General features: G+C 39.7%; 1 protein-coding gene across 3 annotated transcripts in view; it reads right to left on the bottom strand.

Annotated features, from left to right (window-relative positions):
* erg (ETS transcription factor ERG) overlaps positions 1 to 27,348 on the bottom strand; it is a 262,777-nt gene that overhangs the window by 187,186 nt on the left and 48,243 nt on the right. The window contains exon 2 of one of the 3 annotated variants that reach the window (XM_043701331.1): positions 19,946 to 20,034. In XM_043701331.1, the coding sequence (XP_043557266.1) occupies positions 19,946 to 19,984 (39 nt within the window). In that variant the 5' untranslated portion in view covers positions 19,985 to 20,034. Of the gene's footprint in view, positions 1 to 19,945; positions 20,035 to 27,348 lie in introns of those variants that run through there. The other 2 variants (XM_043701336.1, XM_043701330.1) reach the window with 2 other exon arrangements.

Genomic DNA, 27,348 nt, shown 5'->3' with positions numbered 1-27,348 from the left:
ATAAGTTAAGCTTTTATATTCTTTTTTAAAAAAGACCATCTCTTTCAATACATAACAGAATGAAAGGGATAGTAACTTTAGTGTCCCTTAATATCATCCTGTAGCAATGCTTTAATATTGAAGCTTTAGAAAAAATTTGTAAGTCAGGCATTAATCAAACTAAAATAAAAGCAATGGGTTGAAATAAGTGGTTTAATGATTCCATTAAAAAGCAGACAAAGGTATTAAATGAAAATATGTTAAATTAACCTATCACCAACTGTAATTTCTAAGATATAACATATTTTCCCTTAAAAATGAACAACATTTAGCTTAAACTAGCTATGGTTTCACTTATGAAAACTTGGCTGCATTCACTTCTTGCAGACGTTATCCACAGTCAGAAATAATTCACATAAAAAGAAACGAATTGAACAGCTTGGCAAAGGAAAGGCCCAACTCTTAATCAATCTTAATTTTGAAGGACTCAAAAAAACTTCAGCAGAGGGAAATATATCAATTCAGAAGGAGTGCTTTCCTCAATCTCATGGTACGTGCATGGTTCTTGGCTCGGCACACATGTTAAGATTTACAGCAAAAAATCTCTGATCCAAAAAGATATGTTCTAAACAAAATGATGGAGCTTCTCCCTCATACAGATTGCAAAGTAATAGTCAGAATAAATATATGTAGGTGAAACAATGGTAAAAATGCACTGCTGACATTTGGGTTCATGCAAATAAAAACATAGGTTTGGATTTTCAAAACAGGACTAGGAGCCTAACACCTTTATAAATGTCAAGACCCAATCTCACATGTAGCTCACATGATGCTATTTTTAAATGTGAATGGTCTAATTGAACTGAAGAGAACTCAGTGACCAATTAGTGATGCCGAGCTTCTCCAAAAGGCAAGAGCTGGCTATAGCATGTGAGCAGCAAGGGCAGATGGCGGCCATGATGTGGCCTGCTGTTGCTTTGCAGAAGAGAAGGAGAAAGGCAGCATCAAGGCTTAGGAAAGCATCTACACAGCCAAATCAGAGATAATTATGCTTGGTTCACCTCAACATCCCCCAAAGGCTGAAAATCTTCCTGTCATCACTTTGAACCCACGAGTAGTACATTAATGTGCACCAAACTGTTTGGATTCATCTGAATCATATTTGAAAACTGCAATTCTGACCTCCTCAGCCTGTTAAACAGTTCCTCACGATGTTCACTTATTTGAGGCCACTGAGATTCTGATCTCACCCACAGCCAGTACTTAAAGTGTGGCTCAGACGTGTTGAGACAAGGTTCTTTAAACCATGCCCTTAGCCAATCTCAACCATATCACTACAGCCCACACAGACAGGATGAGCCATTCCGTCCTCGAGCAGAGAAATTCCCAGATTTCCACTATGGTTTATTTGAAGTGCTTCCCAAAATCTGTGTGAAATGGCCTTGCTCTAATTTTAAAGTTATTCCAACTTTTTTTGCACATTTTCACAAGAAAAAGTACCTTCATTACTGACACCTAAACAAAAATTGCCATCAGACCAAGATTGAGGGTAAGTGCACGAGCTTTGCCAAAAGTTTCTTACACTCAAAAGGTAATTCCTTGGGTCAATCATTTTTACTTGTTTTAATGTGACTGTATGCTTCACAAGTGATGTTGATATAACTATTTATAGTTCGGGTTGTAAATTTTTTGACAAGGTGTAATTTTGACTGACTTCTTAATTAAATACAAAACCACTGCTTTCACAAAAGGAAGGAAAGGAAAATACCATCTTCTTTTCGCTGATCTGTGTTATTTCTGGAAGAAACTGTTCTAGCAGAACCCAATCCAACCATACAGCTTTGATTAACACAAAAGAAATCTTGGGAAAATAGGCCCTAAAAGGTAAAACACTGAGAAGCAGCAGCAGACAGTTAAAGAGATTTTCATAATTCTCAACAAAGATATATTCTATTGTGAAAGAAGGATGCACCATCCATGGCTAAGTAGGAATGTTATTGGATGGTATCAAATTGTAAGGAAAGATGTACAATGATGCAAAGTTTAATGATAGTCTAGAAGGTGGGAAAATTTTGGAAAATAGTAGGGGTGATTTTTAAAAATGGAAAAAAAAATTGAAGTATGGAAGGAAAAACTGGCAAGAATATAAAAACAAACACTTTTAGCTGTAAAAAGATTACACAAAGGAAGAGTATAGCTGAAATAAGACATTTTGTTCATTAGGTGAAATGAAACAGCAAATTAATAATGGGAATCAAGGAAATAGTAGTGTTTGAACATATATTTTGTATCTCTCCTCAGTAGAAAGCATAGACAGCATCCTTTGAATAGTAGAAATTCAAGGTGGGAGAAGAAAGGGAGGGAGGAATTCAAACAAGCATGATTATTAGAAAAAAATACTAGAAAAGCTAATGGGATGAAAGGCTGACAAATTCTTTGGATCCCATTGTCTATGGTTTTAAAGAAAGTGGCTGAAGAGATATTAGATGCATTGATTGTAATCTTCCAAAATTCCCCTGATTCTGGAAAGATTCCAGCAGTTTGGGAAACTCAGGTGTAGTACCACTTTTTAAGAAAGGAAGGAAATAGAAAGGAGGAAACTATAGACAAGTTATCTACACCGGTCTTTAGGAAAATTCTGAAAAATTGGAAGCTATTGTTACAATTGTACAGAGTTTGGGGAATCTAGATTAGAGTGGTGCTGGAAAAGCACAGCAGGTCAGGCAGCATCCGAGGAGCAGGAAAATCCTGATAAAGGGCTTTTGCCCGTAATGTCGATTTTCCTGCTCCTCGGATGCTGCCTGACCTGCTGTGCTTTTCCAGCACCACTCTAGTCTTGACTGCAGGCGAGAGGGCCTTGACATCAGGCTTCATACCTCACTGTGGTCAGTGTTGCAGGCAAAACCCTCCATGAAAGTGGAACTGAAATCACAGACAGCTCTATTGGCTCACCACATGTCCCAGTGTGAGAACAAAATTCTGCCCCTTGTGCCTGCACAGGCAATTTTACCCCCAACTGCCAACTAAGAGGTCACCAACAAGGTTGCTGCCTAATTAAGGATTGCAGTCTACCTCTTCAGAACCCCTGACAAGTCAGTAGTTTTGGCATTGCCACCCACAGCTGATCCTCCAAGACAGAGGCTCTCTACATTGAAGTGGCCTCAAAGGGCTGGCAGAAAAGTAGTAACATTTCTGTTTATAACAACCATGATGGAATGTACATCATTCATCTTATTCAAACACAAGCTTTGAATGTGTGTAATAGCGACCTATTATTCATTGTTGGCATATGATCCAAACTTACCACTTTAGTACCAGAATTCAAGACTCAAACCTCTGAGATTCCATTGTTATTCAGCCATTAATTTCAGTTTTGACATATGCTCAGTTCATTCCCAGATTCTACCATAAGGCAACAGTATATTTTAGAAATCTCATCACTCCTCTTTAAAAATGAACTTAAGCTCTGTGTTTTGACTAGGTCGCTGAAGGAGTGATTGAGTGGGCTATGCTTTACAAATTGCTCAGTTTTTATGCAGTGTTTTTGAGTGTTTGCTGACACCCTAATCCTAATCAAACTCCAATCCAAGAATACAGTTTCTGGGAATAGCGGATGTACGTTTAACAGAATTAAATATGTGGTAAGGTTAGGCATGATGTTTTCTGTCGGACTGGAGGAGGTCATCATTCATAAGACATGCACCTCACTTGATTTATAAAATAAATTCCCTAATTTTACTGGTTATAAATATTAATTCAAACGAAATTATGCATCATGCGATCAGTTTACAAATGCTTAACAATATCTGAATGAAATTATTTTTATCCATTGTTTAAATGGTAGTATTAATCCCTTCAAAGTACTGGTATTAAAACAATGAACCTCGCATACAAATTCCTACATTGATATCTTATAGCTAAGACTTGGAAAGCATACCATACAAAAGTAAGAAGCTATAATAAACCTTTCTAAAACATTTTTTGGCCTTAAGTGGAGCATTGTGTCCAATATGTGTATTCCCTTTAGGAAGAATGTGACAGCATTTGAGAAGTTGCAAAAAAGATTCATGAGATTGGTTTAAGGGGCCATGACTCCCCTTCCTATTATTATAAGAACACCCACAGTGCTATCAGGGAATGGATTGCAGGATTTTTGCTCAAAATAGTTCAAAATTGCTCAGAAAGACAAAATAGTTCCAAGTCAGTGGTGAGTGACTGGAAGGGGAAGTTGCATATGGTGGTGGTGTTCCCCTGTATCTGCTGCCCTTGTCCTTTGAAGGTGTAGAGGTTGCAGGTTTGGAAGGTACTGTCTATGGACTTCATCAAGTTGCTGCAGTGTATCTTGTGGCATTTCTTTCCTGTAATGAACATTGGTAAAACCAGATGGATCTGTATAATGACCTATTATAGTTTCGTGGACATCACTACTGAGATTAGCTCTCAATTCCAGATTTACTAAATTCATTCAAATTCTTCCACCAGCTGCTCAGTGTGATGTTTGAATCCATACCCTTGGAGTAGCTAATTATTATTGCTTCTCTTTACTTTTTCTACCAAAAATGTATAATATCCCATTCCTCTGCAATAATTTAATCTATTTGTGTGAAAATATTATTCTGTTACTTTGACCAGTGTGTGGGGGGGGAGATGCCCTCCAGTTTAGTCCAGCCAGAGTGTGCTGCATCATTCTGTGTGCTGTATTCTGCACAAGTGGAGCTACCAACGATTATGAGGAGCTGGGGGAATGTGTGAAGTCTTTTGAAGAGGGAAGAGCAAGGACATTGGGAAGGAGGAAATTAACATCATCTACGACAGGGTTCAGCTGCATCGGGCACTCCAGTTCAGATCTCATTGAGAGACCCATTTCTGGAAGAGAATTGGAAACAGAGTACGATTGTTCATTGGTAGTGATTCTTAAATTTGGTTGGTGTGGTGGAGGCAAATTTCAGCCTCTTTGTTTTGTTTTTTGTTGCTTTTTGCATCCTATGAATGAATGCTCATGTTTGTATTTTTATTTGTTTGCCTGAATTTGAAGTCCCCCATTTGGACAATGAGAAGTGGTCAATAGGGACAGGGTAACACTGACTTAGAGGGCGCTTAGACAGAATGGACTTAAAGACAAGTAAAGTGGGTGGTGTTGTGGCTAAACAGCACCAAGGATGAGACAATGGGGTAGCATTTGCAAGGGAGTGCCATTCATGCCAGCTATGTGCCTTAGGCAGTGTGGCTTTGCTGCTGATATACCATGATGTTGCCAGTGAGGGGCAAATGCTAGCTTGCTAACATTTGTCCAGGTGCACAGCATGGATATCAGTCTTTTGGCACAACCTGAGAGAGAGCAGGTTCCAAGGTTCCTGCTTCCACACTAGAGTTCTTGGCGCAGGACATGGAAAGAAGGAGGGATATCCATTCTGCACAAGGGACAAGTCAGCCCTCCAGATCTATGGTAAAAAGAATGGAACAATAGTCATGGTAGTCAATGCCAGAATTAAGACTCAAGGAACCTGATTGCAGAACCACAAAAAGTTCAATGTTCTCACACAAAGTGTCAAGCTTAATTTAGAAAGCTCTATCCCACTCTATTGGGTTCAGGCACTAAAATCACCACACACCTACCACTCGTCTACCAACAATCTCTAACATTCTAAATGAGCATGACCAACATTCATATATATTTCCTCACTGTTACATGCATAGCACTGCTGTACACCTCAAATCCAAATTGAGCAGCACTTCAATCATATAGGCCACAGTAAGCAAACACATTGCAGGACACGCTCCGACAATACCTACCCTTTTGCAGCACAAGGTGGTGTGCAATTGGAGGCAGTCAGAGCCTATCCTGCTCTGTGTGGCCTGTTGAATCTCTAAGTTATTCCATATTCTACAGGGAATGTGTATGAATACACCCATGCCGGGGAATAACTGATTTGCACAGAAGCTTTAAAGTTAGAAAATACATCTGCTGAAGTAGACTTTTACAACCTGAAAGAATTATAGAAAGCTTCAAACACTTGTAGGATCATAACAACAGCCGGAAAATATCAAACAACAGATAACCTGTTAGTAGCAATGATCCTTTCAATAGTAGCCGTGTGCGGTCTCTCCTGATGCTAAGCGTGTGTTCAGCTGTATGAAGTTAAGAGAGGGAAGTTACTGCAGTATCAAGTCCCAAAACTGGTATCGCTGCAGTGAGCTGAACATTGTATGCAATGGATCCACCCCTACTACTGCTTAGATTAATGCCCTATCCAAAGTCCTAGTTGTGCGATTTGCCAGGATACTGGTCCCAACATGAATCATTTGTTATCTGTTTCATCAGAACAACTCCCTCTTTTCCCAGAGCTTCCCATAAAATCCAGGGACAAACTAGGTCAGGTCTTGGAGATTTATCCCCTCTTATTTTCTGGAAAAACTCCATCACTTTGTCTTCTGTAACATGTACTCTTTTCAAAGCATCAAGATTTATTTCCCTGAGATCTCAGGTCTCTATTTCTTCCTCCACAGTAAAAACCAATTTACTTAATGTCTCTCCCATCTCCTGTGGTTCAACACAAAGATGACCTCTTTGATCTTTAAGGGCTCTATCCTCTCTTTAGTTATTCTCTTGTTCTTAACATACTTGTAGAATCTTTGGATTATCCTTAATCTAATTTGCCAAGGCTATCTCATATCCTCCCTTTTGCCTTCCTGATCTCCATCCTAAGAATACCTCTACACTCTTTATACTGTTCAAGAGATTCATTTAAACCTAGTTGTCTTTATCTAACTTTTTTTTTATTCTTGACTAGAACCTCAATATCTTCATTCATCCATTGTTCTCTAATTCTACCAGCCTTACCTTTCACTCCAACAGGAACACAATGATTGTAGTTTTTTAATACATAATTTTTTAAAATTTTGCACCACATATAGATAGGGTGGTTAATTTAATTTAGCATGCTTGCCTTCATTGTTCAGATCTTTGAATTTCAATGTTAGGATATTATAGGGTCATAGAGTCATAAAGATGTGCAGCACGGAAACAGACCCTTCGATCCAACTTGTCCATGCCGACCAGATATCCCAACCCAATCTGGTCCCACCTGCCAGCACCTGGCCCACATTCCTCCAAACCCTTCCTATTCATATACCCATCCAGATGCCTTTTAAATGTTGCAATCTTACTAGCCGCCACAACATCTTCTGGCAGCTGATTCCATACACGTACCACCTTCTGCGTGAAAACGTTGCCCCTTAGGTCTCTTTAATATCTTTCCCCTCTCACCCTAAGCCTATGCCCTCTAATTCTGGACTCCCCAACCTTGGGGAAAAGACTTTGCCTATTTATCCTATCCATGTCCCTGATGATTTTATAAACCTCTATAAGGTCACCCCAACAGCCTCCAATGCTCCAGGGAAAACAGCCCTAGCCTATTTAACCTTTCCCTATCACTCAAATCCTCCAACCCTGGCAACATCCTTGTAAATCTTTTCTGAACCCTTTCAACAACATATTTCCGATAGGAAGGAGACCAGAATTTCACGCAATATTCCAACAGTGGCCTAACCAATGTCCTGTATACCCCCAATATAACCTCCCAACTCCTGTACTCAAATACTCTATCCAATAAAGGAAAGCATACCAAACACCTTCTTCATTATCCTACTACCTGCGACTCCACTTTCAAGGAACTATGAACCTGCACTCCAAGGTCTCTTTGTTCAGCAACACTCCCTGGGACCTTACCATTAAGTGTATAAGTCCAGCTAAGATTTGCTTTCCCAAAATGCAGCACCTCGCATTTATCTAATGTCGGAGAAATTAGTCCAATAAATTAGAGATCACAAAGCACAGTTCGAAGTGAAATTAACAAACAGTTTATTAGTACACGATATCGTGGAAGAGAAATTGACTAAGCTGAAACAGCACAGACAGACTGTCCAGGTAGCAAGAATTCTCTTCCACGAGCTGAGGATGATGCCAGGTTAGTTAGGAATCTTGTACAAGAAGGTTATTTAAAATGGGGAAAGATACAATGTATTTGGAAATGGAGTAATCTAGTTACAATGATGATAATTGCAAAACAGTTATCAGAAGAATGTCCTGATTCCCGATACGATCCAACATCCTGACAGTATCAATGGGATCAGGAGATTCCAGCTCTCTTTGCAGGTAGGTGAGAATGTCTCTTTTGAAAAAGTAAGTTGCTTCCATTGTCCTGTCCTGGAAATGATGTCTTTGATGGTCCCTCTCTGTCTGACCTGTTCTTTGTGTTGCTTTGGTATTGCTGTGTTATGAGACTGCCCTCAGGGCTTTGGGACAGCTGTGTTGACCTGGTATTGTTAGTATGTTTTGGGAATTGTATTCCCTTATCTGTGAGTGCTGTCTGGTTTCACTTGTCTGCCTGTTTGGTCCCTGCTGAGGCATTCTGGGTGTTTCTGGTGTAGTTTGGCCAAGTTTGCATTCCTATGTTCTGTGTGGGCCTACTATGGGTAGGCAGGGTGGCAGATCTTTTCCCACATCTAAATTAAACTCCATCTGCCACTTCTTAGCCCATTGGCCCATCTGACCAAGATCCCATTGTAATCTGAGGTAACTTTCTTCGCTGTCCATGACACCTCCAATTTTGGTGTCATCTGCAAACTTACTAACTATACCTCTTATGCTCACATCCAAATCATTTCCATAAATGATGAAAAGTAGTGGACCCAGCACCAATCCTTATGGCACTCCATTGGTCACAGGCCTCCAGTCTGAAAAACAACCCTCCACCACTATTGAGGTTGTACAGGATGTTGATGAGGCCTCTTCTGGAGTACTGTGTCCAGTTCTGATCTCTCTGTAATAGGAAGGTTACTATTCAGCTGAAGAGGGTTCAGAAGAAATTTGCCAGGATATTGCCAGGAATGGAGGGTTTGAATTAAAAGGAGAGACTGGATTGGCTGAGATATTTTTCACTGGATACTAGGAGGTTGAGGGGTGATCTTATAAAATAATGAGGGGTATAGATAAGTTGAATGGCAGGTCCCAAGGGTGAGGGATTTCAAGACTGGGGGCACATTTTTAAAGTTTAGCGAGAAAGATTAAAAAAAAGAGGAATTTTTTTTACATAGAGAGTGATTTGTGTGTGGAATGTACTTCCAGAGGAAATGGTGGATGCAGTTACATTTACAATGTCTAAAATCCATTTAGATAAGTACATGTATAAGAAATGTTTGGAGGGATATGGGCGAAGTACAAGCAAGTGGGACTAGTGTAGTTTGGGAGTATGTTCGGCATGGACTGATTGGACCCAAGGGGCTGTTTACGTGTTGTATGACTCTATGACTATAACTGGTGCCAATGTCCCATGAATTTGAGCCAGTTTCTCCCACACCAATCCTTGAGCCACACATTTATCTCCTTAATCTTGTTGATCCTGTGCAAATTAGCTCTTGGCCTAGGTAGTATATCTTTAGTAGGCGAAAGTGAGGACTGCAGATGCTGGAGATTAGAGTCGAGAGTGTGTTGCTGGAAAAGCACAGCCAGTCAGGCAGCATCCGAGGAGCAGGAGAATCGATGTTTTGAGCAAAAGCCCTTCATCAGGAATCATGATGAAGGGCATTCCTGATGAAAGGCTTTTGCCTGAAACATCGATTTTCCTGTTTCTTGGTTGCTGCCTGACCTGCTGTGCTTTTCCAGCAACCGATTCTCGACAGTATATCTTTAGTAGATGATCTGCTGAGCTTCTCTCAAAGTTTCAACGTCTGCCTTTTTATTGAGTATCTCTAATACTTAGGTTCAACCAAATGCTTCCTTATATACAGGAGTGAATGGCAGCTCTTACAAAAATGACAATTGTACATGTTGCTATTGTTGGTACTCAAACTTACTGATCTTGCTCGATAGTGCTACACTGCTTCCTTTGCATCACTTAAACGGTTATTGAACTGGCAGGAGTTTAGGTACATGAAAAAAAACCACCATGTGAAATGCAATGAGCAGCAACACTGAGTAGGTTTCTGAAATGAGTTGAGCAGAGAGAACAGAATTGGTGGTTTGAAGCCGAGTGTCATGAATTGGCTCACCCTGGGTTGTGCAGTTGTTATGAGTCTGTACATACATAATCCTTTCCAAAATAAAAATCTGTCATGAAATTGTTGCCTAACTATAGATTCAACCAATCCTCACCATAATTTTATGCAAGACATTCTGGCCAAATAAAAATGCAAGCTCTTCATTTATCCTAAATAAGCTGTTTCTGTTTCCATTAAATTATGAAGCATTTTTCTCCGTATGAAAAGCAGAAACCAGTAGAAGTTTCCCTTTCCTCTCCTCGATCCCCCAGCCCACTCCCTCCCCCAGCACACTGCAGAATAACAGCAATTAAAAAACTTGAATAGTAAAGGATAACATAGTCTTTACCTTTTATTGTGAGTGTGGCTGAGAGGAGCAGACAGCTGTAGTTAGTTGGACATCTGGAGTACAGAGTGAGCTGACTGGGCACGTGAGAATGTGTGTATGTGTCTGCCACATCTTGGCAATGACATTTCCTACCCGCCCCCACCACCTCCACCCCTAAACAACAATTTCCATCCCATAAAACTCTCGCAGGATCTGCACAATGTCTGCCCATATTTTTCTCACATGTATATCGGATGGTTAGATCAGGGAACGTGACCAGACCACTTATTGTTACCTCTAAGTGCACCGAGTATAATCTGTGCAGTGCCACAATATTCCAAACTAATAGAGAAGAGTAATGTTTTAAATGAATTCTGACTTTTCCTTCTGCCTGCCTCTCCACCAAAATCCTAAAGCAAAGTAGTTCCAGGAGCAGAACCTAGCATTAACTAACGATGCACGTTTAATCTATTCAACTTCCAAAAGCCCAGGTCTGGTGGGTTTCCTTTGTAGCATTTTTAAATAATTATAGTATATGGTTCATTATGTATACCTTTCCTTAAAACTAACATTACAAATCACTAGTTAGGAAGCTTAAAACCTCTCTGGGTGGAAACTGTGTTACACCCACAGAAAACACACTATTTACTAGCTGCAAAACACAGAGGACTTTGAAAAATATACATATATTTGGAGTATTGAGTTTTTTTTCACTTCTTTATTTATTTGATTCCTTTTTGAATTTAGGTGATCACAAATGAAACAACTAAAACATTCAGTCCAGTTCAGTGTTCATTTTAGAGGTGGGGAAGTGGGGGAGATGGGGGAGCTTGTGTCTTGCTTAGCAGTTCAGTGCACAGTAACCAGCAGGTATGAGGGAAACAAGGAGAGACTGCATGAGTCAGTCTTTGGTAGTGGTTGTATCGAGGAACTGGAGGGGTCAGCTTTTGGAGTGGAGGAGTTGGATGAGTTAGTATATGTCAGTGAAGGGTTTTGGCTATTTTATACATGTTTCAAAGAAAAAGCAAAGCAAGGGCTTCAACGAAATCTTTGCATGAAGAATGTATTTGGATTAAACTTAGTATGCTGCCTTGTGGCCTAGGCTGCTGGGAGAGGGAAACATAAAGGCTAGCCAGACGTAATGGAACCTGTGTAAGATTATAACGGAAGGAACCGATAACAGGAAACAATGCTGACAGTTGGAGACATAAGGAAGCAAGGCCTGCCAATTGGTAAGAGATTCTCAGACTTGTGATCATTAAACTGCAGATTTTAGGAAGGATACCCCTTAAAACAGATCATTGTAAAAGAGTTTGCAGGAGACCCAGGGTCCACATCAGAACACGATGGGAAAGAAATCTTTGATTTCTCCTTAAGATTTAATCAATTTGTTGTCCTGAGCTGTTCTCATGAGGAAAGGAAAGCTCTCATGAGAAGTTGCAATTTGCTGGTACAAAAAATCATCCAATATATCAAATAAATATCTTCAAAGTTTGAGAATAACTACAGTGTCATGAATTCTGAACTTTGCATAAGCTGAACGTGAGAGCAAAGTAATGCTCTATGAAGTATTGTGCAGGAGGAAATGTCAGTCATTGGTGTAGTTTCATGCAATGATGCTCACAGCTAACACCCTGATTTATTCCACTGTGATGCCTTTGTACCAACTTTCCTCTAGCTTTCATTCTGGCCATAAGGGTCTCCAAGTTCCATGCGTGGCAGCAACATCTGGGAACTGGCCACAATCAACGTGCCAATGCTGATCACTATGCGTAGGACCTTGGAGCTTAAAGGGAACATTGTTGGGTACCAACCATTTGCCATTGAGTCACAGTCTCAGAGGTCTACAGCACAGAAAAAGGTCCTTTAGCCCATAACATCCATATTGGACTATTTTTCTTAGAACAGAGGAGATTGAGAGGGAAAAAAAATACTATGCATAAAATTATGAGGGATGGAAAGGGTAAACGGGAGGAATTCTTTCTCATTGATGGAAGGATGAATGACACAGGGGAATAGATTTAAAGTAAGGGGCAAGAGGGTTTAGAAAAGATATGAGGAAAACAGTTTTCACCCAGAGGGTGATGGGAATTTGGAACTCACTGTAAGGGGGTCGAGACAGAAAGTCTCACAGCATTTAAGAAGAATTTAGACCTTAGAGGTTTATAAAATCATGAGGGGTATAGACAGGTAAATGGCAGGTGTCTTTTCCCTAGGGTGAGGGATTTCAAGACTATGTGACATATTTTTGAGGTTAAATGAGAAAGATTTAAATAAAACATGAGCAGCAATTATTGCACAGTGTTTCGTGCGTGGCATGAACTTTGTGTGGAAGTGGTGGATGCAGGTGCAGTTACAACATTCAAAAGACATTTAGATAAGTACATGGATAGGAAAGGTTTGGAGGGATATAGGTCAAGCACATATAGGTGGGACTAGTTTAGTTTGGTATTATAATTGGTATGGACTTGTTATCCTGAAGGGTCTGTTCCCATGATGTATGAATGTATGTACATTTGTGATGTGAAGGCATGCAAAGCTATGGTTCAAGTGTTGGAAAATAGGATGAGAACAATTAGGTGTTTGTCTCGATCCCCTTACAGTGAGTTCCAAATTCCCATCATCCTCTGGGTGAAAACTGTTTTCCTCATATCTTTTCTAAACCCTCTTGCCCCTTACTTTAAATCTATTCCCCTGTGTCATTCATCCTTCCATCAATGAGAAAGAATTCCTCCCGTCTACCCTTTCCATCCCTCATAATTTTATGCATAGTATTTTTTTTCCCTCTCAATCTCCTCTGTTCTAAGAAAAATAGTCCAATCACTCTTCCTAAGTGAAATTCTCCAGCCCAGTCAACATCCTGGTAAACCTCCAACGCAATCACACCCCTCCTATACTCCAATTGGGGGAAAGTGCTGCCCCCAATCCTCCTTCCTATGTTAGTCTAAGGGTCTATTCAGTAGTCTGTGGTGGAAGACAGACCACAAATAGGTCTCAGCCAAGAAGCTCCAGTCCTTCATAACAAAATATTGTTCAATACATAACAGTAATTAAACACAGGTTACATTAACTTTGATGTATATTAATTATTACTAATAGAAGGTAGAAAAAACACATGCTGCTCCATTAGGAGACAATGCCAGAAACCAAGTGATTCTACAGCCAGAATCTGTGTAACGTCATTAGACTGGGCAGGACTCAGCATAAATCAAACATTAACTCTTTCAGAGCTATTACCTTACTCAAAAATAAGATAAACAAGATGGACAAATTTAACAGTCCTTTGAAGAATTGACTGATTGATTTGACTAAAGAAATAGGTAAAGGAGTAGAAATTATGCGATTTGAGAACTGGACACCAGGAATGGTCCCTATAACAAAGCCAGTAAATCACCACAGGTGACTTGAAAAGCAGGTATAGATATTAGATTGCTGATGTACAGGAAGGAAGTTTGAATCAAGGTACACTAGGATGAGGGCTGAGGAATGGAATTGTGATATCTTCAGATTTTGTTTTAAACATTGCTAATAACCTGCTATTCGTTGCTGCTGTGAAGGCTGCTAAATAGTCCTGAGTGGATAAGCCAACATCACTGAAATTACTAATAGAAGCTCTCTGCAGTTTATTGTTTTCGTTGGAAAAGCTAATTGAAAGCCATCCACAAATTCTGAACACTAGCCAATTATTTAAAGTTTGACATTGGCCTGTGGCTTATTGTGTGTACAGTCTGTTAATATATCATGGAAACCAGTCATTAAGTGAAGGGAAAATACATCTGCATAGAAAGGAAAAGGAAGTCAGAGAAAATCACTTCTCCAAAGCGTTCTATGCTTTTTCTGGTAGCTTCAGTTAAGTATAAGGAGAACAAATCCTTCACACCCTTTTATTTTCCTCTTACACTTGAATTTATATAGTGCCTTTCATGAATGCTGGATGTCTCAAAGTGTTGAACAACCGATGTCAAACTTTCAGAAACACAGACAGTAATTTTAACTCTCACATTCGGGTCAGTTTGAGGAAAATTGGAAATAAAAATTCTAAAAAGTTTAAATTCAATTTGAACACACGCATATCCAGTTTTGTAAGAGGTGTGTGACAGGGCAGGCTATCATGAGGTGGGTCATTAACTGAAACGTCTAAGAAGGCTGCACTTTTATCATTTTTAATTTTACCTAATGTCAGCAGGTTTCCCATGTTTGGGGAACCTGATAGGTAAAAAGAGGCAAAAAGGGCTCAAACCATTTATACAGAATTACAGAATAGTTACAGCGCAGAAGAAGGCCATTCGGCCCCAACTTAGACTCTTCAGGTAAGCATCATTACCTTGCATCAATTTCCTGCTTTCTCCAGCAGTTTGTGGGCCAGCAGGAATAGAAGCATTTCTTCCAGCTTGAGCAAACAAACCGCAGATGAGGAGGCTGCTGAGGTGGCTCTGATTTTCCAAGGGCAGTTCAAAATGGAAACACCCTAGGAAGGGTTAAAAATTAATAAAACAGACAGACCGGGTTACTCATATCCCTACTCACAACACCCTCTCTGGGAAAAGGGCCCTTTAATTCCAACGGCCATTCAGCCTGCCACAATAAGACCATCTCCATGGAACTCCGCACATGGTGTCATGGTGTCACATGGTGAGAAACTACTCCTTCACTGGCAAAATTCTGGCATGGTGTGAAAAGTCACCCAAAATAGGTTCTTTAATTGCTTAAGTTAACTGATTGAGTCCATTGAATTGACAACTGATTCACTGACTTTCCCAGGCCTCAGAAACTGTCCCAAGAGCCATGAAAGTTTGGGAGTTATCTCCGCCATTTGCCGGGACCTCCCATCTCCTATCCCACAGTCTAAGGCCCATAAATGTCAGTATTAAGCATTCGCCAGTCATATAACTCTTCAAAGGTAATGCTTGTTTTCAAGTGTACAGCTAGGTCAGGAAGAAGAAGTGCTGATCTGACCTTTACAGTTCATTCAATCAATTACGAGCCATAATTTTGAAAACGAGAAAAAACTTCTATCTGTCTGGCTGTTGTATTCAGAGACTTGAATTAAAATGCCACAGAAAACCACTGGAATGAACTGGGAGCAAATTGGGACTTTCTGAAAACTTTCACAGATCTGGTTTTCATCGAAGTAGAGTTGAGTGTATTTCAAGTTCTGGAATTAATTATGCAATTGACTGAACAGTTTGACAAGTGCGATATTAAAGTGAAATATAATCTGGTTCTCTGAAGGGTGCTTTAATTCTTATTTTAATGGCCCAACGCCAGCCAATTCCCCTCCAATCTGCCTCCAGGGTTTCCCCCTCCCCCACAACACCAGCTGGAGAGATAGGCCCCACCATTGAACAATACCTGGGCTGCAGGTGGGAACATTCAATTGAGGGCTAATTATATTTAACAGGAACGTTCAAACAAGAAGACTGGAGTACTAAAACCATTTCAATTTTTTTTTGCATGGCATTACGTTTTACTTCTGCACCTTCCGGTATTTTGGACCGTACTACCTCGAACGATTGGAACAACAGGTGTATGAGAACATGTGACACTCATAGTTCCCAACAAGTCAACTTGACACATGCATCATGTGACACCTCATCACTGCTGTTTCCCACAAAGTCCCTTCCAACACCACAAAGTCTCTACCATCACAAAAACAAGTGGGGTTGGGCAAAGAATACTGCCTTTGCCTGCAGTGTCCATTTCCTGAGAACAATTTGTATCTTTTTTAAATGTGGTAGAATTACAAAGTTATATCGTCAACCTGATCCAGCCAGTGAAAATGACTTCTTTCAATGGTTCACTTGGAAGATGCAGTGTTCTGAACACCACCAATAAAGTATCCCTTTGCCTTGATATTGGAATGGGTGGTATTTGTAAATCTCAGACTGAAGATACAGTAAAGAAACCCACAAAAACTGCAGGACTCAGCCATAAACAGCTGTCAGCTGACTGGAGGTAACAGAGAGCTGTAGTCACCAATGAGAGAAGAGAGAGACTAAGATTGGAAAGAAAAAACAATTACCATATCAAACAAAATTAGTCCGATAAACTTCAAATGGAATGCAATCATTCATATATATGTGAGATCTAAAAAAGTATACTTTAATCTTGTTCCAGAGAGTCATTATAGCAATAGAATTAGAATGACAGCGCTGACTACACATTTTTTGCATTATTGTTTTATGTTTTTGCATGTTGTTCTCATTTGTAAATTGTAACTAATTCAGAAAGTTTTATAAGTTGGGATCTCAAGTTTATTTTTGTTTCAATTATTTTCTTCTTGCAGGCATGCTTGACCAATGTCATCTACTTGCAATACCTTCCGAAGCTGTCCATGTGCAGACTCTGTTTTCAATTAAAAGACTCAGACAAGAGTATGTGGCACATGAGAGAATGCAACAAGTCTGGTTAAAGTGTCACACAATGCAGTAGAGAAGCAGCAACAACCAGAACGGACAAAGATTACTTTCAGGTGTGAGTAGAAAGGAGGTAGAAACATTTATATAGAGCTGAAGTAGACCACTCAGTTTGATTTGAATGTGTATGATCTTTTCTGTACATGATTTCTTTTCCCCCAGCACCTTGCATTTTTTTTAAATGTAAGACAGCAAAAAGAGTAAGGGAGAAGGAGGAAGGGCTTCTAGAAAGGCAAAGAAGGGGAGGAGAAAATCGGGGTATATAAGAGGAAAGGCTGGATAGAGTGTTTTTATAAAAGAAATGGCTGGGATAATACAGTGAGAGAGCAAATAGTAAATAAAAGGCAATTTGAAGCAGCATGATGAAAGAGCACATCTTAACAAGCCTTACATGAGAAACAAAAGATCCTTGAAAATTGATGCATGTGTTTTTAGCTGTTGTCCTCTGCCCTGTTCTAACTTTTGACCTATATGTCAGATCTCACTGTCCTCACACTGCGAAAAACCCATTAAATCAATTTAATAATGTGAATTTAACTGCTCAGTATCTCGTGATGCAATGTTTAAAAAAAGCATTAAGTATGGAGTATAGTTGCTGCTTAAAGAAAATCATTTGCCCAACTCTTTCACTGCACACACGCATGCAAAGACACATATGCCCATTTAATCTGAAGTCAATCACTGAGCAGATCAAGATCAATTTGCCAAGAAAAACCTTGCTTGCATCAGGGGTTGTTCTAATCCATAATTTACTTTTCCACTTGAAAATGCTAGACCTGGCACATAGAAACCACATGCTTCAAACTGCAGAAGCACAGTCATTTTTTAAAAAACATGAAGCCAAATATTTAGCAATCAGAATTTTTGTTCATGCAGTCCAAGCTTTCTTGCCAGTACTGTCTCTGCACTGCGGTAGAGAGAGAAAAACATGTACTATCATTGCAATGGAAGAAAGCATTTAATTATAAAAGGCTAATTGTCTCACCAGGTTCGATCTCCCACCGATCTAAAGGTCATACACAATCTATCCTATCTCCAATACTTTTAAAGTCCTGAGAAGCATCTCTGCATAAATACTGATTTCTAAAACCAAACTCTGAAATTCTCTTTCATCTTTATATCTCTGCTATCAAACTTTAAACACATGCTCCTGCTCTGCCTCAAAAGACAGGAACTCGCATAGCTTGTGCATATCCTATTGTTTCACTCGAAAACTATTCCAAGGATCTAGCATCTTTACCCAACGTTTAGTTGCTTTTCAATTAATTGAAGGACCTTGCTTTTCCTGATGACCTGTTCTGTTTAACCTGCCTACAATAATAATTTTATGATTCACAGGGATTCAGTGTCCCATGATTCACATACATATACAGAATAATGCAAAAGCAATAAGTTACAAGTCAAAAGAATTAGCCATGCTGACTGCTCTGCATGGAAGAAAAAAATTCCTTAATATTCTCCAAATGCCAAGTATTATCATATGAATGCTTAACCCATTCATGTTACATTTCCCTTTTCACTCTTTCATGGGAACTCAACAGGGTAATTCCAAAAGTCTGAATCCAATTTCAATCTGCCTGCAACCGGTCCACCCAATTTTAACAGAGGTGGGTTAGGGTAGGGACAGCATTTATATATGTTAATGAAGCTGCACACCTTAATAGAAAAATTGAACAGCTGAAAGATGGTAAAAATGTTTGGATCCAATATTAAGGTGCATTTCCCACAGATTTGTACAGGAAGATTGCACTTGCTCTTAAACCACATCATTATAAAACTAAAGCATGTATATAGGAGATGCAAAAATAATCCCCAAGATTCGCAGCAAAATTATAATTAAGGAATTTAGTTTCAGCAATGAATGAAGTACCAGAGGTTTTGCAAACAACACTGAAGTCATCTAATAGACACTCTTTCACCCATTATATTTAGTTATAATTTGAATGGTGGAATTGCAACAGATGATTGTATATCATTTTTAATCTCTTTAGAGGAGGTTGCATACCAGTGACAGAAGTTATGTTGTGCATCTTTCATGAATCTATGGATAATGTCTTCACAGAAGGATTAGCCACCTTGCCAGATTTTAGTACATGTCTGGCACTAAATAGAAATAAATATTTTCTATTAGAAAGGTGCTGGTATTTTGTTCCTCTTTCGTAACTTGCATCAAGAAACAGCAGCATTTTACACCCCAAACATTGCCCACTGCCTTTTCTTTTTATTTGTTCATGGGACTTGGGAGTCACTAGCTGACCAGCATTTATTGCCCATCCCTAGCTGCCCTTGAGGAGGTTGTGGGGAGCTGTCTTCTTGAACCGCTGCTGTCCATTTGATCTAGGTCTATCAATTGAACGTTCATATTCACATGCATATTTTTGTTATTCTAACAAAGACGTTAAGAGCTACAAAACCAAAGCAAATAGATGGAGAGATGTAAAGAGGTGGAACAGGCTTCTTGTGATGAATAACCTACTTCTGTTCCTTTTTTTAAATGTTCTATTGCATTGATAGGGGAGCCATTAGTTAATGAAGATTATCAACTTAAAGTCCATTTCCTAAGGCTTCAATGTGAAACCACATTCAGAGGGTCAACGACAGTGATTCTCATTCTTTGCCTTTGTCCATCTCTTCACTTCTTGCTTGTCCTTCTGTGTAGCTGAGATCACAGCCTCTTAATTGTTTGAACTCAGAAATGGTCACAGCCTACTCATAAATGATCATTATTGAGTGCCCATGACTGACAGCAGTCAGTATGTTATCTGTCAGGTGCTACTCTTTTCTTCATATTTCCTTTGCCCAACTTTGTCCCCCATGTCTTACATACTACGCTGCTCAGCTGCAATATTATCTTACATTGGGGCTACACTTCAGAATTTCTTCATTGGTTGCAAAGTATTTTGCCACATCCTGTGTACGCTGTATATGAAAGATGTTATATCAATGCAAGTCTTGTTTTCCTTTTGACTCCTTGTAAACGGGAAGCAAAAGGACAATGAAAGACACTGGAGCTAGATTCGGATTGGCAAATCTTAATTGTCACATGTTTCAACTTTTTGCAGAGCTTCACTGAGAAATACGCATGTAAATAATTAATCAGCACCAGAATTGCACCATAACGACTCCCTTATTCTCAACTCCCCTTCACAGGCAATAATAACAGAAATGTATCTTACTGACTTACTTTGATATCAGCCACTGAGTCTGGGACAGTCTGAATCATGTCCTTCGGCTGAACTGTAGGATGTAACAACAGGACAAGCCTCACAATTCCTGTATGCAAAGAGAAAGAAAGATTAGACCAACAGGGAGATGAAATCTTCTACACGTGTAGCCAGGTTAATTAATAATCCAATGCAACAACAAATTCAAATGGTGCCAGCCAATTGGGTGATCAGATTTAAAGAGAACAGATTTATCTCTGGAAACATATATTTGAAATGGCCAGAAACTGATGATGTCAGTTATATTCCAGACTAACCTCAGCACACTGAGCTTTCCAATATCATAAATAGCCCAATGACATCAGATGTTTTGAATAATAGAATCATTTTGGGTTAAGGAACTTGTCCCGGGATTTCTCTTTAATTTTACATAAACAGTAGACATAACCCATACACATTCTGGAATATTTGCAAATAGAATAGGACATTGAAAAATAAGTGAGTAGTGATTTTGACTCTTCTGGCAACATAATCACATTGGGGAATGATTGAATTGTTGGGGCCAATCCAGTTAAAACTGAATGCCTGTGTATTGCTCACAGATCAAACTTGCTATTGTTTTGGTGTGTCTACAATACAAGTGTGTCAATCATCAAAGCCATTTATGGCTAGTTTTTTAGTGAGATGTTAAATGCTAGCCATGACTTAAGAGCAATTTATTTGAAAAGTTAGAGAATAAAGAGATCAGAGAAACAAATGATTAAGAAAATGAAGCCATTCTTCACCCAAAGTCATAGAGATGTATAGTACAGAAGTAGACCCTTTGGTCCAATTGGTCCATGCTGATCAGAATCTCAATTTGACCTAGTCCCATTTACCAGCATTTGGCCCATATCCCTCTAACCCCTTCCTAAAGATGTACCCGTCCAGATGCTTTTTAAATATTATAGTTGTACTCATCTTCACCATTTCCTCTGGCAGCTCATTCTATATATGCACCATTGTCTGAGTGAATAAGTTAGCCCTCAGGTGCATTTTAAATCTATCCCCTCTCACTTTAAACCTATGCCTCTAGTTATGGACTCCCCTACCCTCAGATAAAGACCTCAGCTATCTACTGTATCCATGCCCCTCATGATTTCATAAACTTCTATGAACTCATGCCTCAGCCTCCAATGCTCAATGGAAATTAGCCCCAGCCTATTCAGCCTCTCAGAAACACAGAATGTTTCTAAGAAGGAGTTAAATATAGATTTTAGGGCTAAAGGGATCAAAGTGTAAAATGGAGACAGTGGGAACAGGATACTGACTGAGATGATCAGATATAATCATACTGAATGATGTGGCAGGCTCAAAAGTCCAAAAGGCCTACTCCTGCTTCTATTTTCCACTTTTTATTCAGCAATTAAAGGGCAATTGTACCACTCAGGTTATGATTAATGTGACTTTATTCTATTCACTTACTTTTCTTCTATATTCTTTAATTTGAATGAAACACTGAAGGATACATTTTTCCTTTCCGGTGTATGTTAAAGATTCTTTGTCATTATTCTAAATGCAACAGGATAACTCCTCCACAGAGCTGCAGAATTGACCTTAGATAGGACTAGAGTCGAACCTCAAATGGGGCATTGGGTACAGTTCAGGGAACTGTAATTCAGGAATGAGGTAAATATACAGAATGGAGTATGGAAATGTTTACGAGAATGATTCCAGGAAAGAAAAACTTCAGCTTTGACGATAGATCAGAGAGAGTGGGTCTATTTTTACCCAGGTAATAGAAGGCTAAAAGGAGAGCTGATAGAAGTTTTCAAAATCATGAAGGGTCTGGGAGGAGTACATCAGCAGAAACCATTCCAGCTCGTAAGGAGATCAAGACCAGAGAGACAGATTCAAAATGTTTTGCACTACCTGTAATTGTGGTGGAGGTAGGTTCAACTGAAATGTTGAGGAAGACATTAGGTTATTATTTAAAAGCAAACATTGTGCAGGGCAACAGGGAAAGAGCAGGAAATTGGCACTAAACCAAAATGCTCAGAGAGTTAGTGCAGACACGATGAGTTGAATGTGTTCTGCACTATAAAAACTCTGTGATTCTATGATTTTATCCTCGTCCTTAATCATCCCTCAGTCAATATCCCTATTATATGATCATACTGTTTATGGGGCCTGGCTGTTCCTATACTTCAACAATAACAACACTTCGAAAATCCTATAAGGGCTACCAAGCATTCTGAGATGTCCTGACGTTGAAAAAAGCACCACAATGATACAAAACCTTTTCTCAATTTCACTGACAGAACAAAACCGAATTTTGGGCCATCCAAAATGGAGACTATTTGTGAATGTAGTCCATGCTAGAGCATCTTCGGACCAGAAGCCTGATGAAATAATTTGTGCATCTTGCCTTTGTTCACCCTCCTGCAGGTTCTCCACCCAATCTAGGAGAGTGGACAGGGTGACCCAGCTAATGAGGGATCTCAATTTGAAGGGATGCCATCAAGACTCACAATGGTACTAGTGTGTGCCATTTCCAAACCAATGGGAAGGATAAATGAGCTGAAAAATGGAGGAAGATGTCGACCAGGCTTCTCCTGGTTCACAAATTTATCCTGGAGGTGACGTTCATTTGGTGAGTGCTCAAAGGGAAGTTCTATTCTCTAGGGCCAACAAGACGAATCTAGCCAGCCTCGTTAAACCCAAGCTGCAAAGGCGATGAACCGTTAAAGTGTAGCTCCTGTTCTGGAAGAGTTTGGTAAGGTGCATTTCCTGCAATTCTCTGTACCCTGGTGTTTTGTAACATGGCACTCCTGTAACTGACTCAACTTCCCATCACAAACATTCCGTTCGCTCCAGCTTCCTCCTTCAGCTCAAAAGATGGCATTCCCACTCACCCACTTCCACCAAATTTTCAGTCACACTCCTCAAACATTCACCCTCCATCCTCAGCAATCAGTTCACCCCTCACACTTGTAAAGCTTTGCATTCTGAAATCACAGGAACAAAGAGTCTCCAATTCCAGGGAGAACACACAGAAAGTCAAAGCCACCCTGACTGTGAGGGAGGGGAAAGTCCTGGAGATTGACAGGTTGGTAGAAGCATATTGCTGATAGAGGGATAGGGGAGATGCAGGGTAATGGTAGGTATTTAGGCATATGGTGAGCCCCACATTGAAAATGAACAGAAGTAGGTGCTAGAAAGAGGTACCACAATGGAAATAGTGAGCAGCAAATATCTAAGGATGTAGGTGAGTCCAAGCTCTGCTCAGCTGGGTACAGATGCTGAGTCTCAGGGGATGTACACTAATGTAACTCATGCAGTACAGTGGAAAATACATGTGCTTCGGTCAGAATTTCCAGAGGCAGTCCATGCCCTTGCACAGAACACAGAGGAGAGAGGAGTCCATTTCTAGCTTTATGTCTGTGTTGCCCAAGCTATTCCCTCTGATCATCACCTCCATTGACAGAGTAGCCAAGCTCACCAGGCCACCAAGTTCATGCTGATCCATCTCAATGGCCTGCACTACCTGGCTGTCAGTTTCCACCTCAGCGCCTCAACTTCACACTGTGCTCTCCCGCTTTTGATCAACAGAGAAATGCAGCTAGGTCCTCAGAGGGAAGAAAGGGAAAGGACTAATGGAAGTTTGTACTTTTCATTACTTGTGCTCCCCACCTTAAACGTTGTCCCAGAGACTGACACCTGCCCCGACTGGATTGAGCCTGCCCCTGCGTGGGTTGACATGGGGCTGTCTTTGACAGGGGTCCTCACCTTCTCAAATGCCCAAAAGCTGTCTGCCAAAGATGTCATTCTGGGCCTGTGGAAAACGTGTAGGGGTAAGCATGACCAACAGCCCTATCGGTTTGACTTGTCACATGCAAGTCAAAACTGAGAGAGTTGAGGCCTTTATAAGCAAGATTGGGTGACATGGCAGATGTGAATTACTGCTGGAGCTGTGGGCCCTGTTAATCTGAAGGAAGTTGCATCTCATATTCAGAGATCAAAGTTACTGCAGTATAAATATATGCCTTTAGGATTATGGAGCTAAGGTGGGTGGATGTACATTTGGTTGATGTACAACCACGCATGATCTAATTGAATAGCAGAATAGGCACAAGGGGCTGAGTAGCTTACTTCTGTTCTTTTGTGCTACTACATAATGTAAAGTAAAGCATTCTGGTACATGCTGAGTTTATAAAAGATACAACATAACAACAAGTCCATCTTCCTTCATAACATCCTCAATTCACAGAAACAAGTCACAAAACTAAGGCTAACTTTGTGAGGGTACTAGTTTTATTGAAAGTGTCAGTACCCAACAGGTAAAATTACAAAAACAACATACAGTTCATCTTCTTTTGTCTATTAAATTCTGACTGGTTGACAAAGACATTATCAACTGTACATAACGAGGGCATTGTGAATTATTTGAAATTTGTAGACAAAACATAATTGGTGCCTGATTTAATGCAGCTGAATTTTTTTATAGACCAGCACTGTGTTTTACCACATCATTTTAGTCAAAAAAAATCCTTCATTGGAGAAATCTGTCTCAGCAGCAAAGTGTAAAGTGTGGAAAATGATTTCAGGGAAGGCTGCCAGAACTGGTGTCTTTTTTGTTATTGAGAGGATGAAGTGAAGGGCTGAGGCCCATTATATGGAGCACCACCAGAATAATATGACTCAACATGACGTAAATCAAAAATTGTAGTGCTACTTTAAAATTGGACTTGCACCTTTAACATTGATTATAGATGAATAAAAAGACTTGAAGAGTTTTGGAGTTCTGAAGAGAGTCCTTAAAGAGTTTTGATGATTAGGATTAGGACTAGAGATTGCTTTTAAAGATTGATCCATTGAAACTCATGCAGTACCATTAAATTCCTTGGGCTGGTGATCTAGTTTGGAAGTATACAGAAGGGTTAACTTGAAAATTTAATATAATGCACTTCACTATTTATCAAGTCACTTGGGAACAAATTTCTTCTCAGTACTATTAACAGTGATGATGTACACATCAGTATCATGAACATTTTGGGAATTTATGAAATAGCAGAATTGCCCCTTTAATGGTGACTGATAGGAAAGTAGGGCAGAAGATCATTGTGCCTGCCTCATTATAGCATTCTTTCAAGGCACTGGCATCATTCATTGTGAAATACATTATCAGCCACTAAAAGATGGTGATTTTGCTGCAGTGGTTAGACTTTTTCTTTATATATGACCATTTAATAATTTTTACAAATTTTTTACACCATTCCATAATATAAATTAGGCTTTTATATATTTCTAATAAGTGAAATATCAGGCATTCATAGCTGAAGACTTAATTGGAGATACAACTGATTTTATAGAATTACTGGATGCTATTGGAATTGTGTGTATTGTGTAACTGTTACATTATTTAAATTTGATACTTACATAACAGCAATTGTTTCTTTTTTCAACATCATACATATTTGAAACTTTGCCAAGATTTTAAATGTTGTTACATAATTGTGGCATTTTCATGGTACTGAGTCATAAAATACACCATCTTCCAAAGGGCATTATTCCATTATGCAAAATACTAAAGAGGTCCAATTTCTTCCAATAATTGTCCCTTAAGCTCAATTGGATGACAGTTCATATTTTCTAGGCAAGTTTCTCTTTTATTAGCAAGGTTTGTTAAGTCTCCAGTTCCTCTAGAAAGTCAGAAAAAAAGATCGGATTTCTTTTTAAACCACCGAATTTTTTTTTCTGAGTGAGGCACTAACATTTACATAAACAGTAAAATATGATATGTGGCATCCACACCTTAAGTAAGCTAATGGACCTCTCATGATGTTAGTCACATGAAGGTGAAAGCTTTCTCTAATGACATCACCATTGTACTGCAGATGGCAATATGTTCTGCAGCTCCAGGAAAAACAAGGTTTATTAAGACCAGAAAATATATTTGTGGTTAAATAAGTACTGGATGACTTTATGCCAAGATCATTTAGGAAACTATAGACTACCCAGCTACCAATCTCTTACGTTTCTCAGGATGTCTTTTGTTTCATAATGGACTTTGGAAGTGTAACCCAGAAATGTAAATGGAACATTTGAAACACGAAGGTAAATAAACCAGGTGAAAGTTCTCACTATTAGAAGATTGAATCAATTCAAAAAACTATAAGGCATCAGAAAAGAGATAACAGCATAAAACCGTCCCTCTTAGACAATAGCATTTGGCACTGGGAAGTAAAAGTTTTGGTATGCTGTTATGGAAATACCAAAAATACATAATGCAAATGAAAGCAGTACCATCCATTTAATGTTAGTGAAGGGACAAATGGCAGACTGTGAGGTCACATGTGGGGAAGAGGTTAATTCCAATCAGGTCCTACCCAGAGGAAAACCCAGTGAACAAAAGAAATTAGAAATAAAATACTGCTCATACAGGAGCTCCATTTGAGGTATTGGTGCCACTCACCAATTATACATATTTTCCTTCTGGGTAAGCAGGAAACAACTGGAACAAATGTCAAACACATTTCTGCATCCATGTTAAATGCCAACAGTCCATGTCTGACCCATTCTGGACAGGAGAAGGAAACAGAGCAGGGTAAGATTAAAAAGCCCTCAGCATTCACCAGCTTGCAGGTGGAAAGGGAGGATCTGGGAAGATGTGTAAGAGAGAGAACAGATCTAGGGAAGGGGAAGCCACTAAATCATAGAGTCATAGAGACATACAGCATGGAAACAGACCCTTCGGTCCAACCCCTCCACGCTGACCAGATATCCCAGCCCACTCTAGTCCCACTTGCCAACATTCAGCCCATATCCCTCCAAACCCTTCCTATTCATATACCCATCCAGATGCCTTTTAAATGTTGCAATTGTACCAGCCTCCACCACTTCCTCTGGCAGCTCATTCCATGCACGTACTACCTGCTTTCTTAGAAGGAGCTGGAAGAGCTCACCTGACCTTCCTGGTCCCATTCAATAAATGGTCCCCCTTACCTGAAAAGTACCTTTGTTCTTTCACCACCTGTTATCTGTTTCACTGAATGGGAGAGCCACAGTAATATGCCCATTTAGGAGAGTTAAAATGGTATTGATATCTCATTTAAATCATAGTTGACCCATTCACATAAATTCACGATTTAGTCAGGCATATCACTGACATTCAGCTTAAATTTGGAAATGTCGGGAATGGGTAGAATTCGGAGTGAGTCAGTAGCTGAGTCATTTTTAACTATCAGAGGGTTAGATAGTCTGGCGCACTGACCTCTACATCGCTGAAGCCAAACACCAACTCGAGGACACCTCTTCCTACCGCCCCCTTGACCATGACCCCACCCCCCCATCACCAAACCATCATCTCCCAGACCATACAGAACCTCATCACCTCAGGAGATCTCCCACCCACAGCTTCCAACCTCATAGTCCGGGAACCCCG

The sequence above is a fragment of the Chiloscyllium plagiosum genome, chromosome 12 (genome assembly GCF_004010195.1).
Source record: "Chiloscyllium plagiosum isolate BGI_BamShark_2017 chromosome 12, ASM401019v2, whole genome shotgun sequence".
In the NCBI taxonomy this organism is placed as follows: Eukaryota; Metazoa; Chordata; class Chondrichthyes; order Orectolobiformes; family Hemiscylliidae; genus Chiloscyllium; species Chiloscyllium plagiosum.
This window is presented reverse-complemented; position numbering and strand designations above follow the sequence as displayed.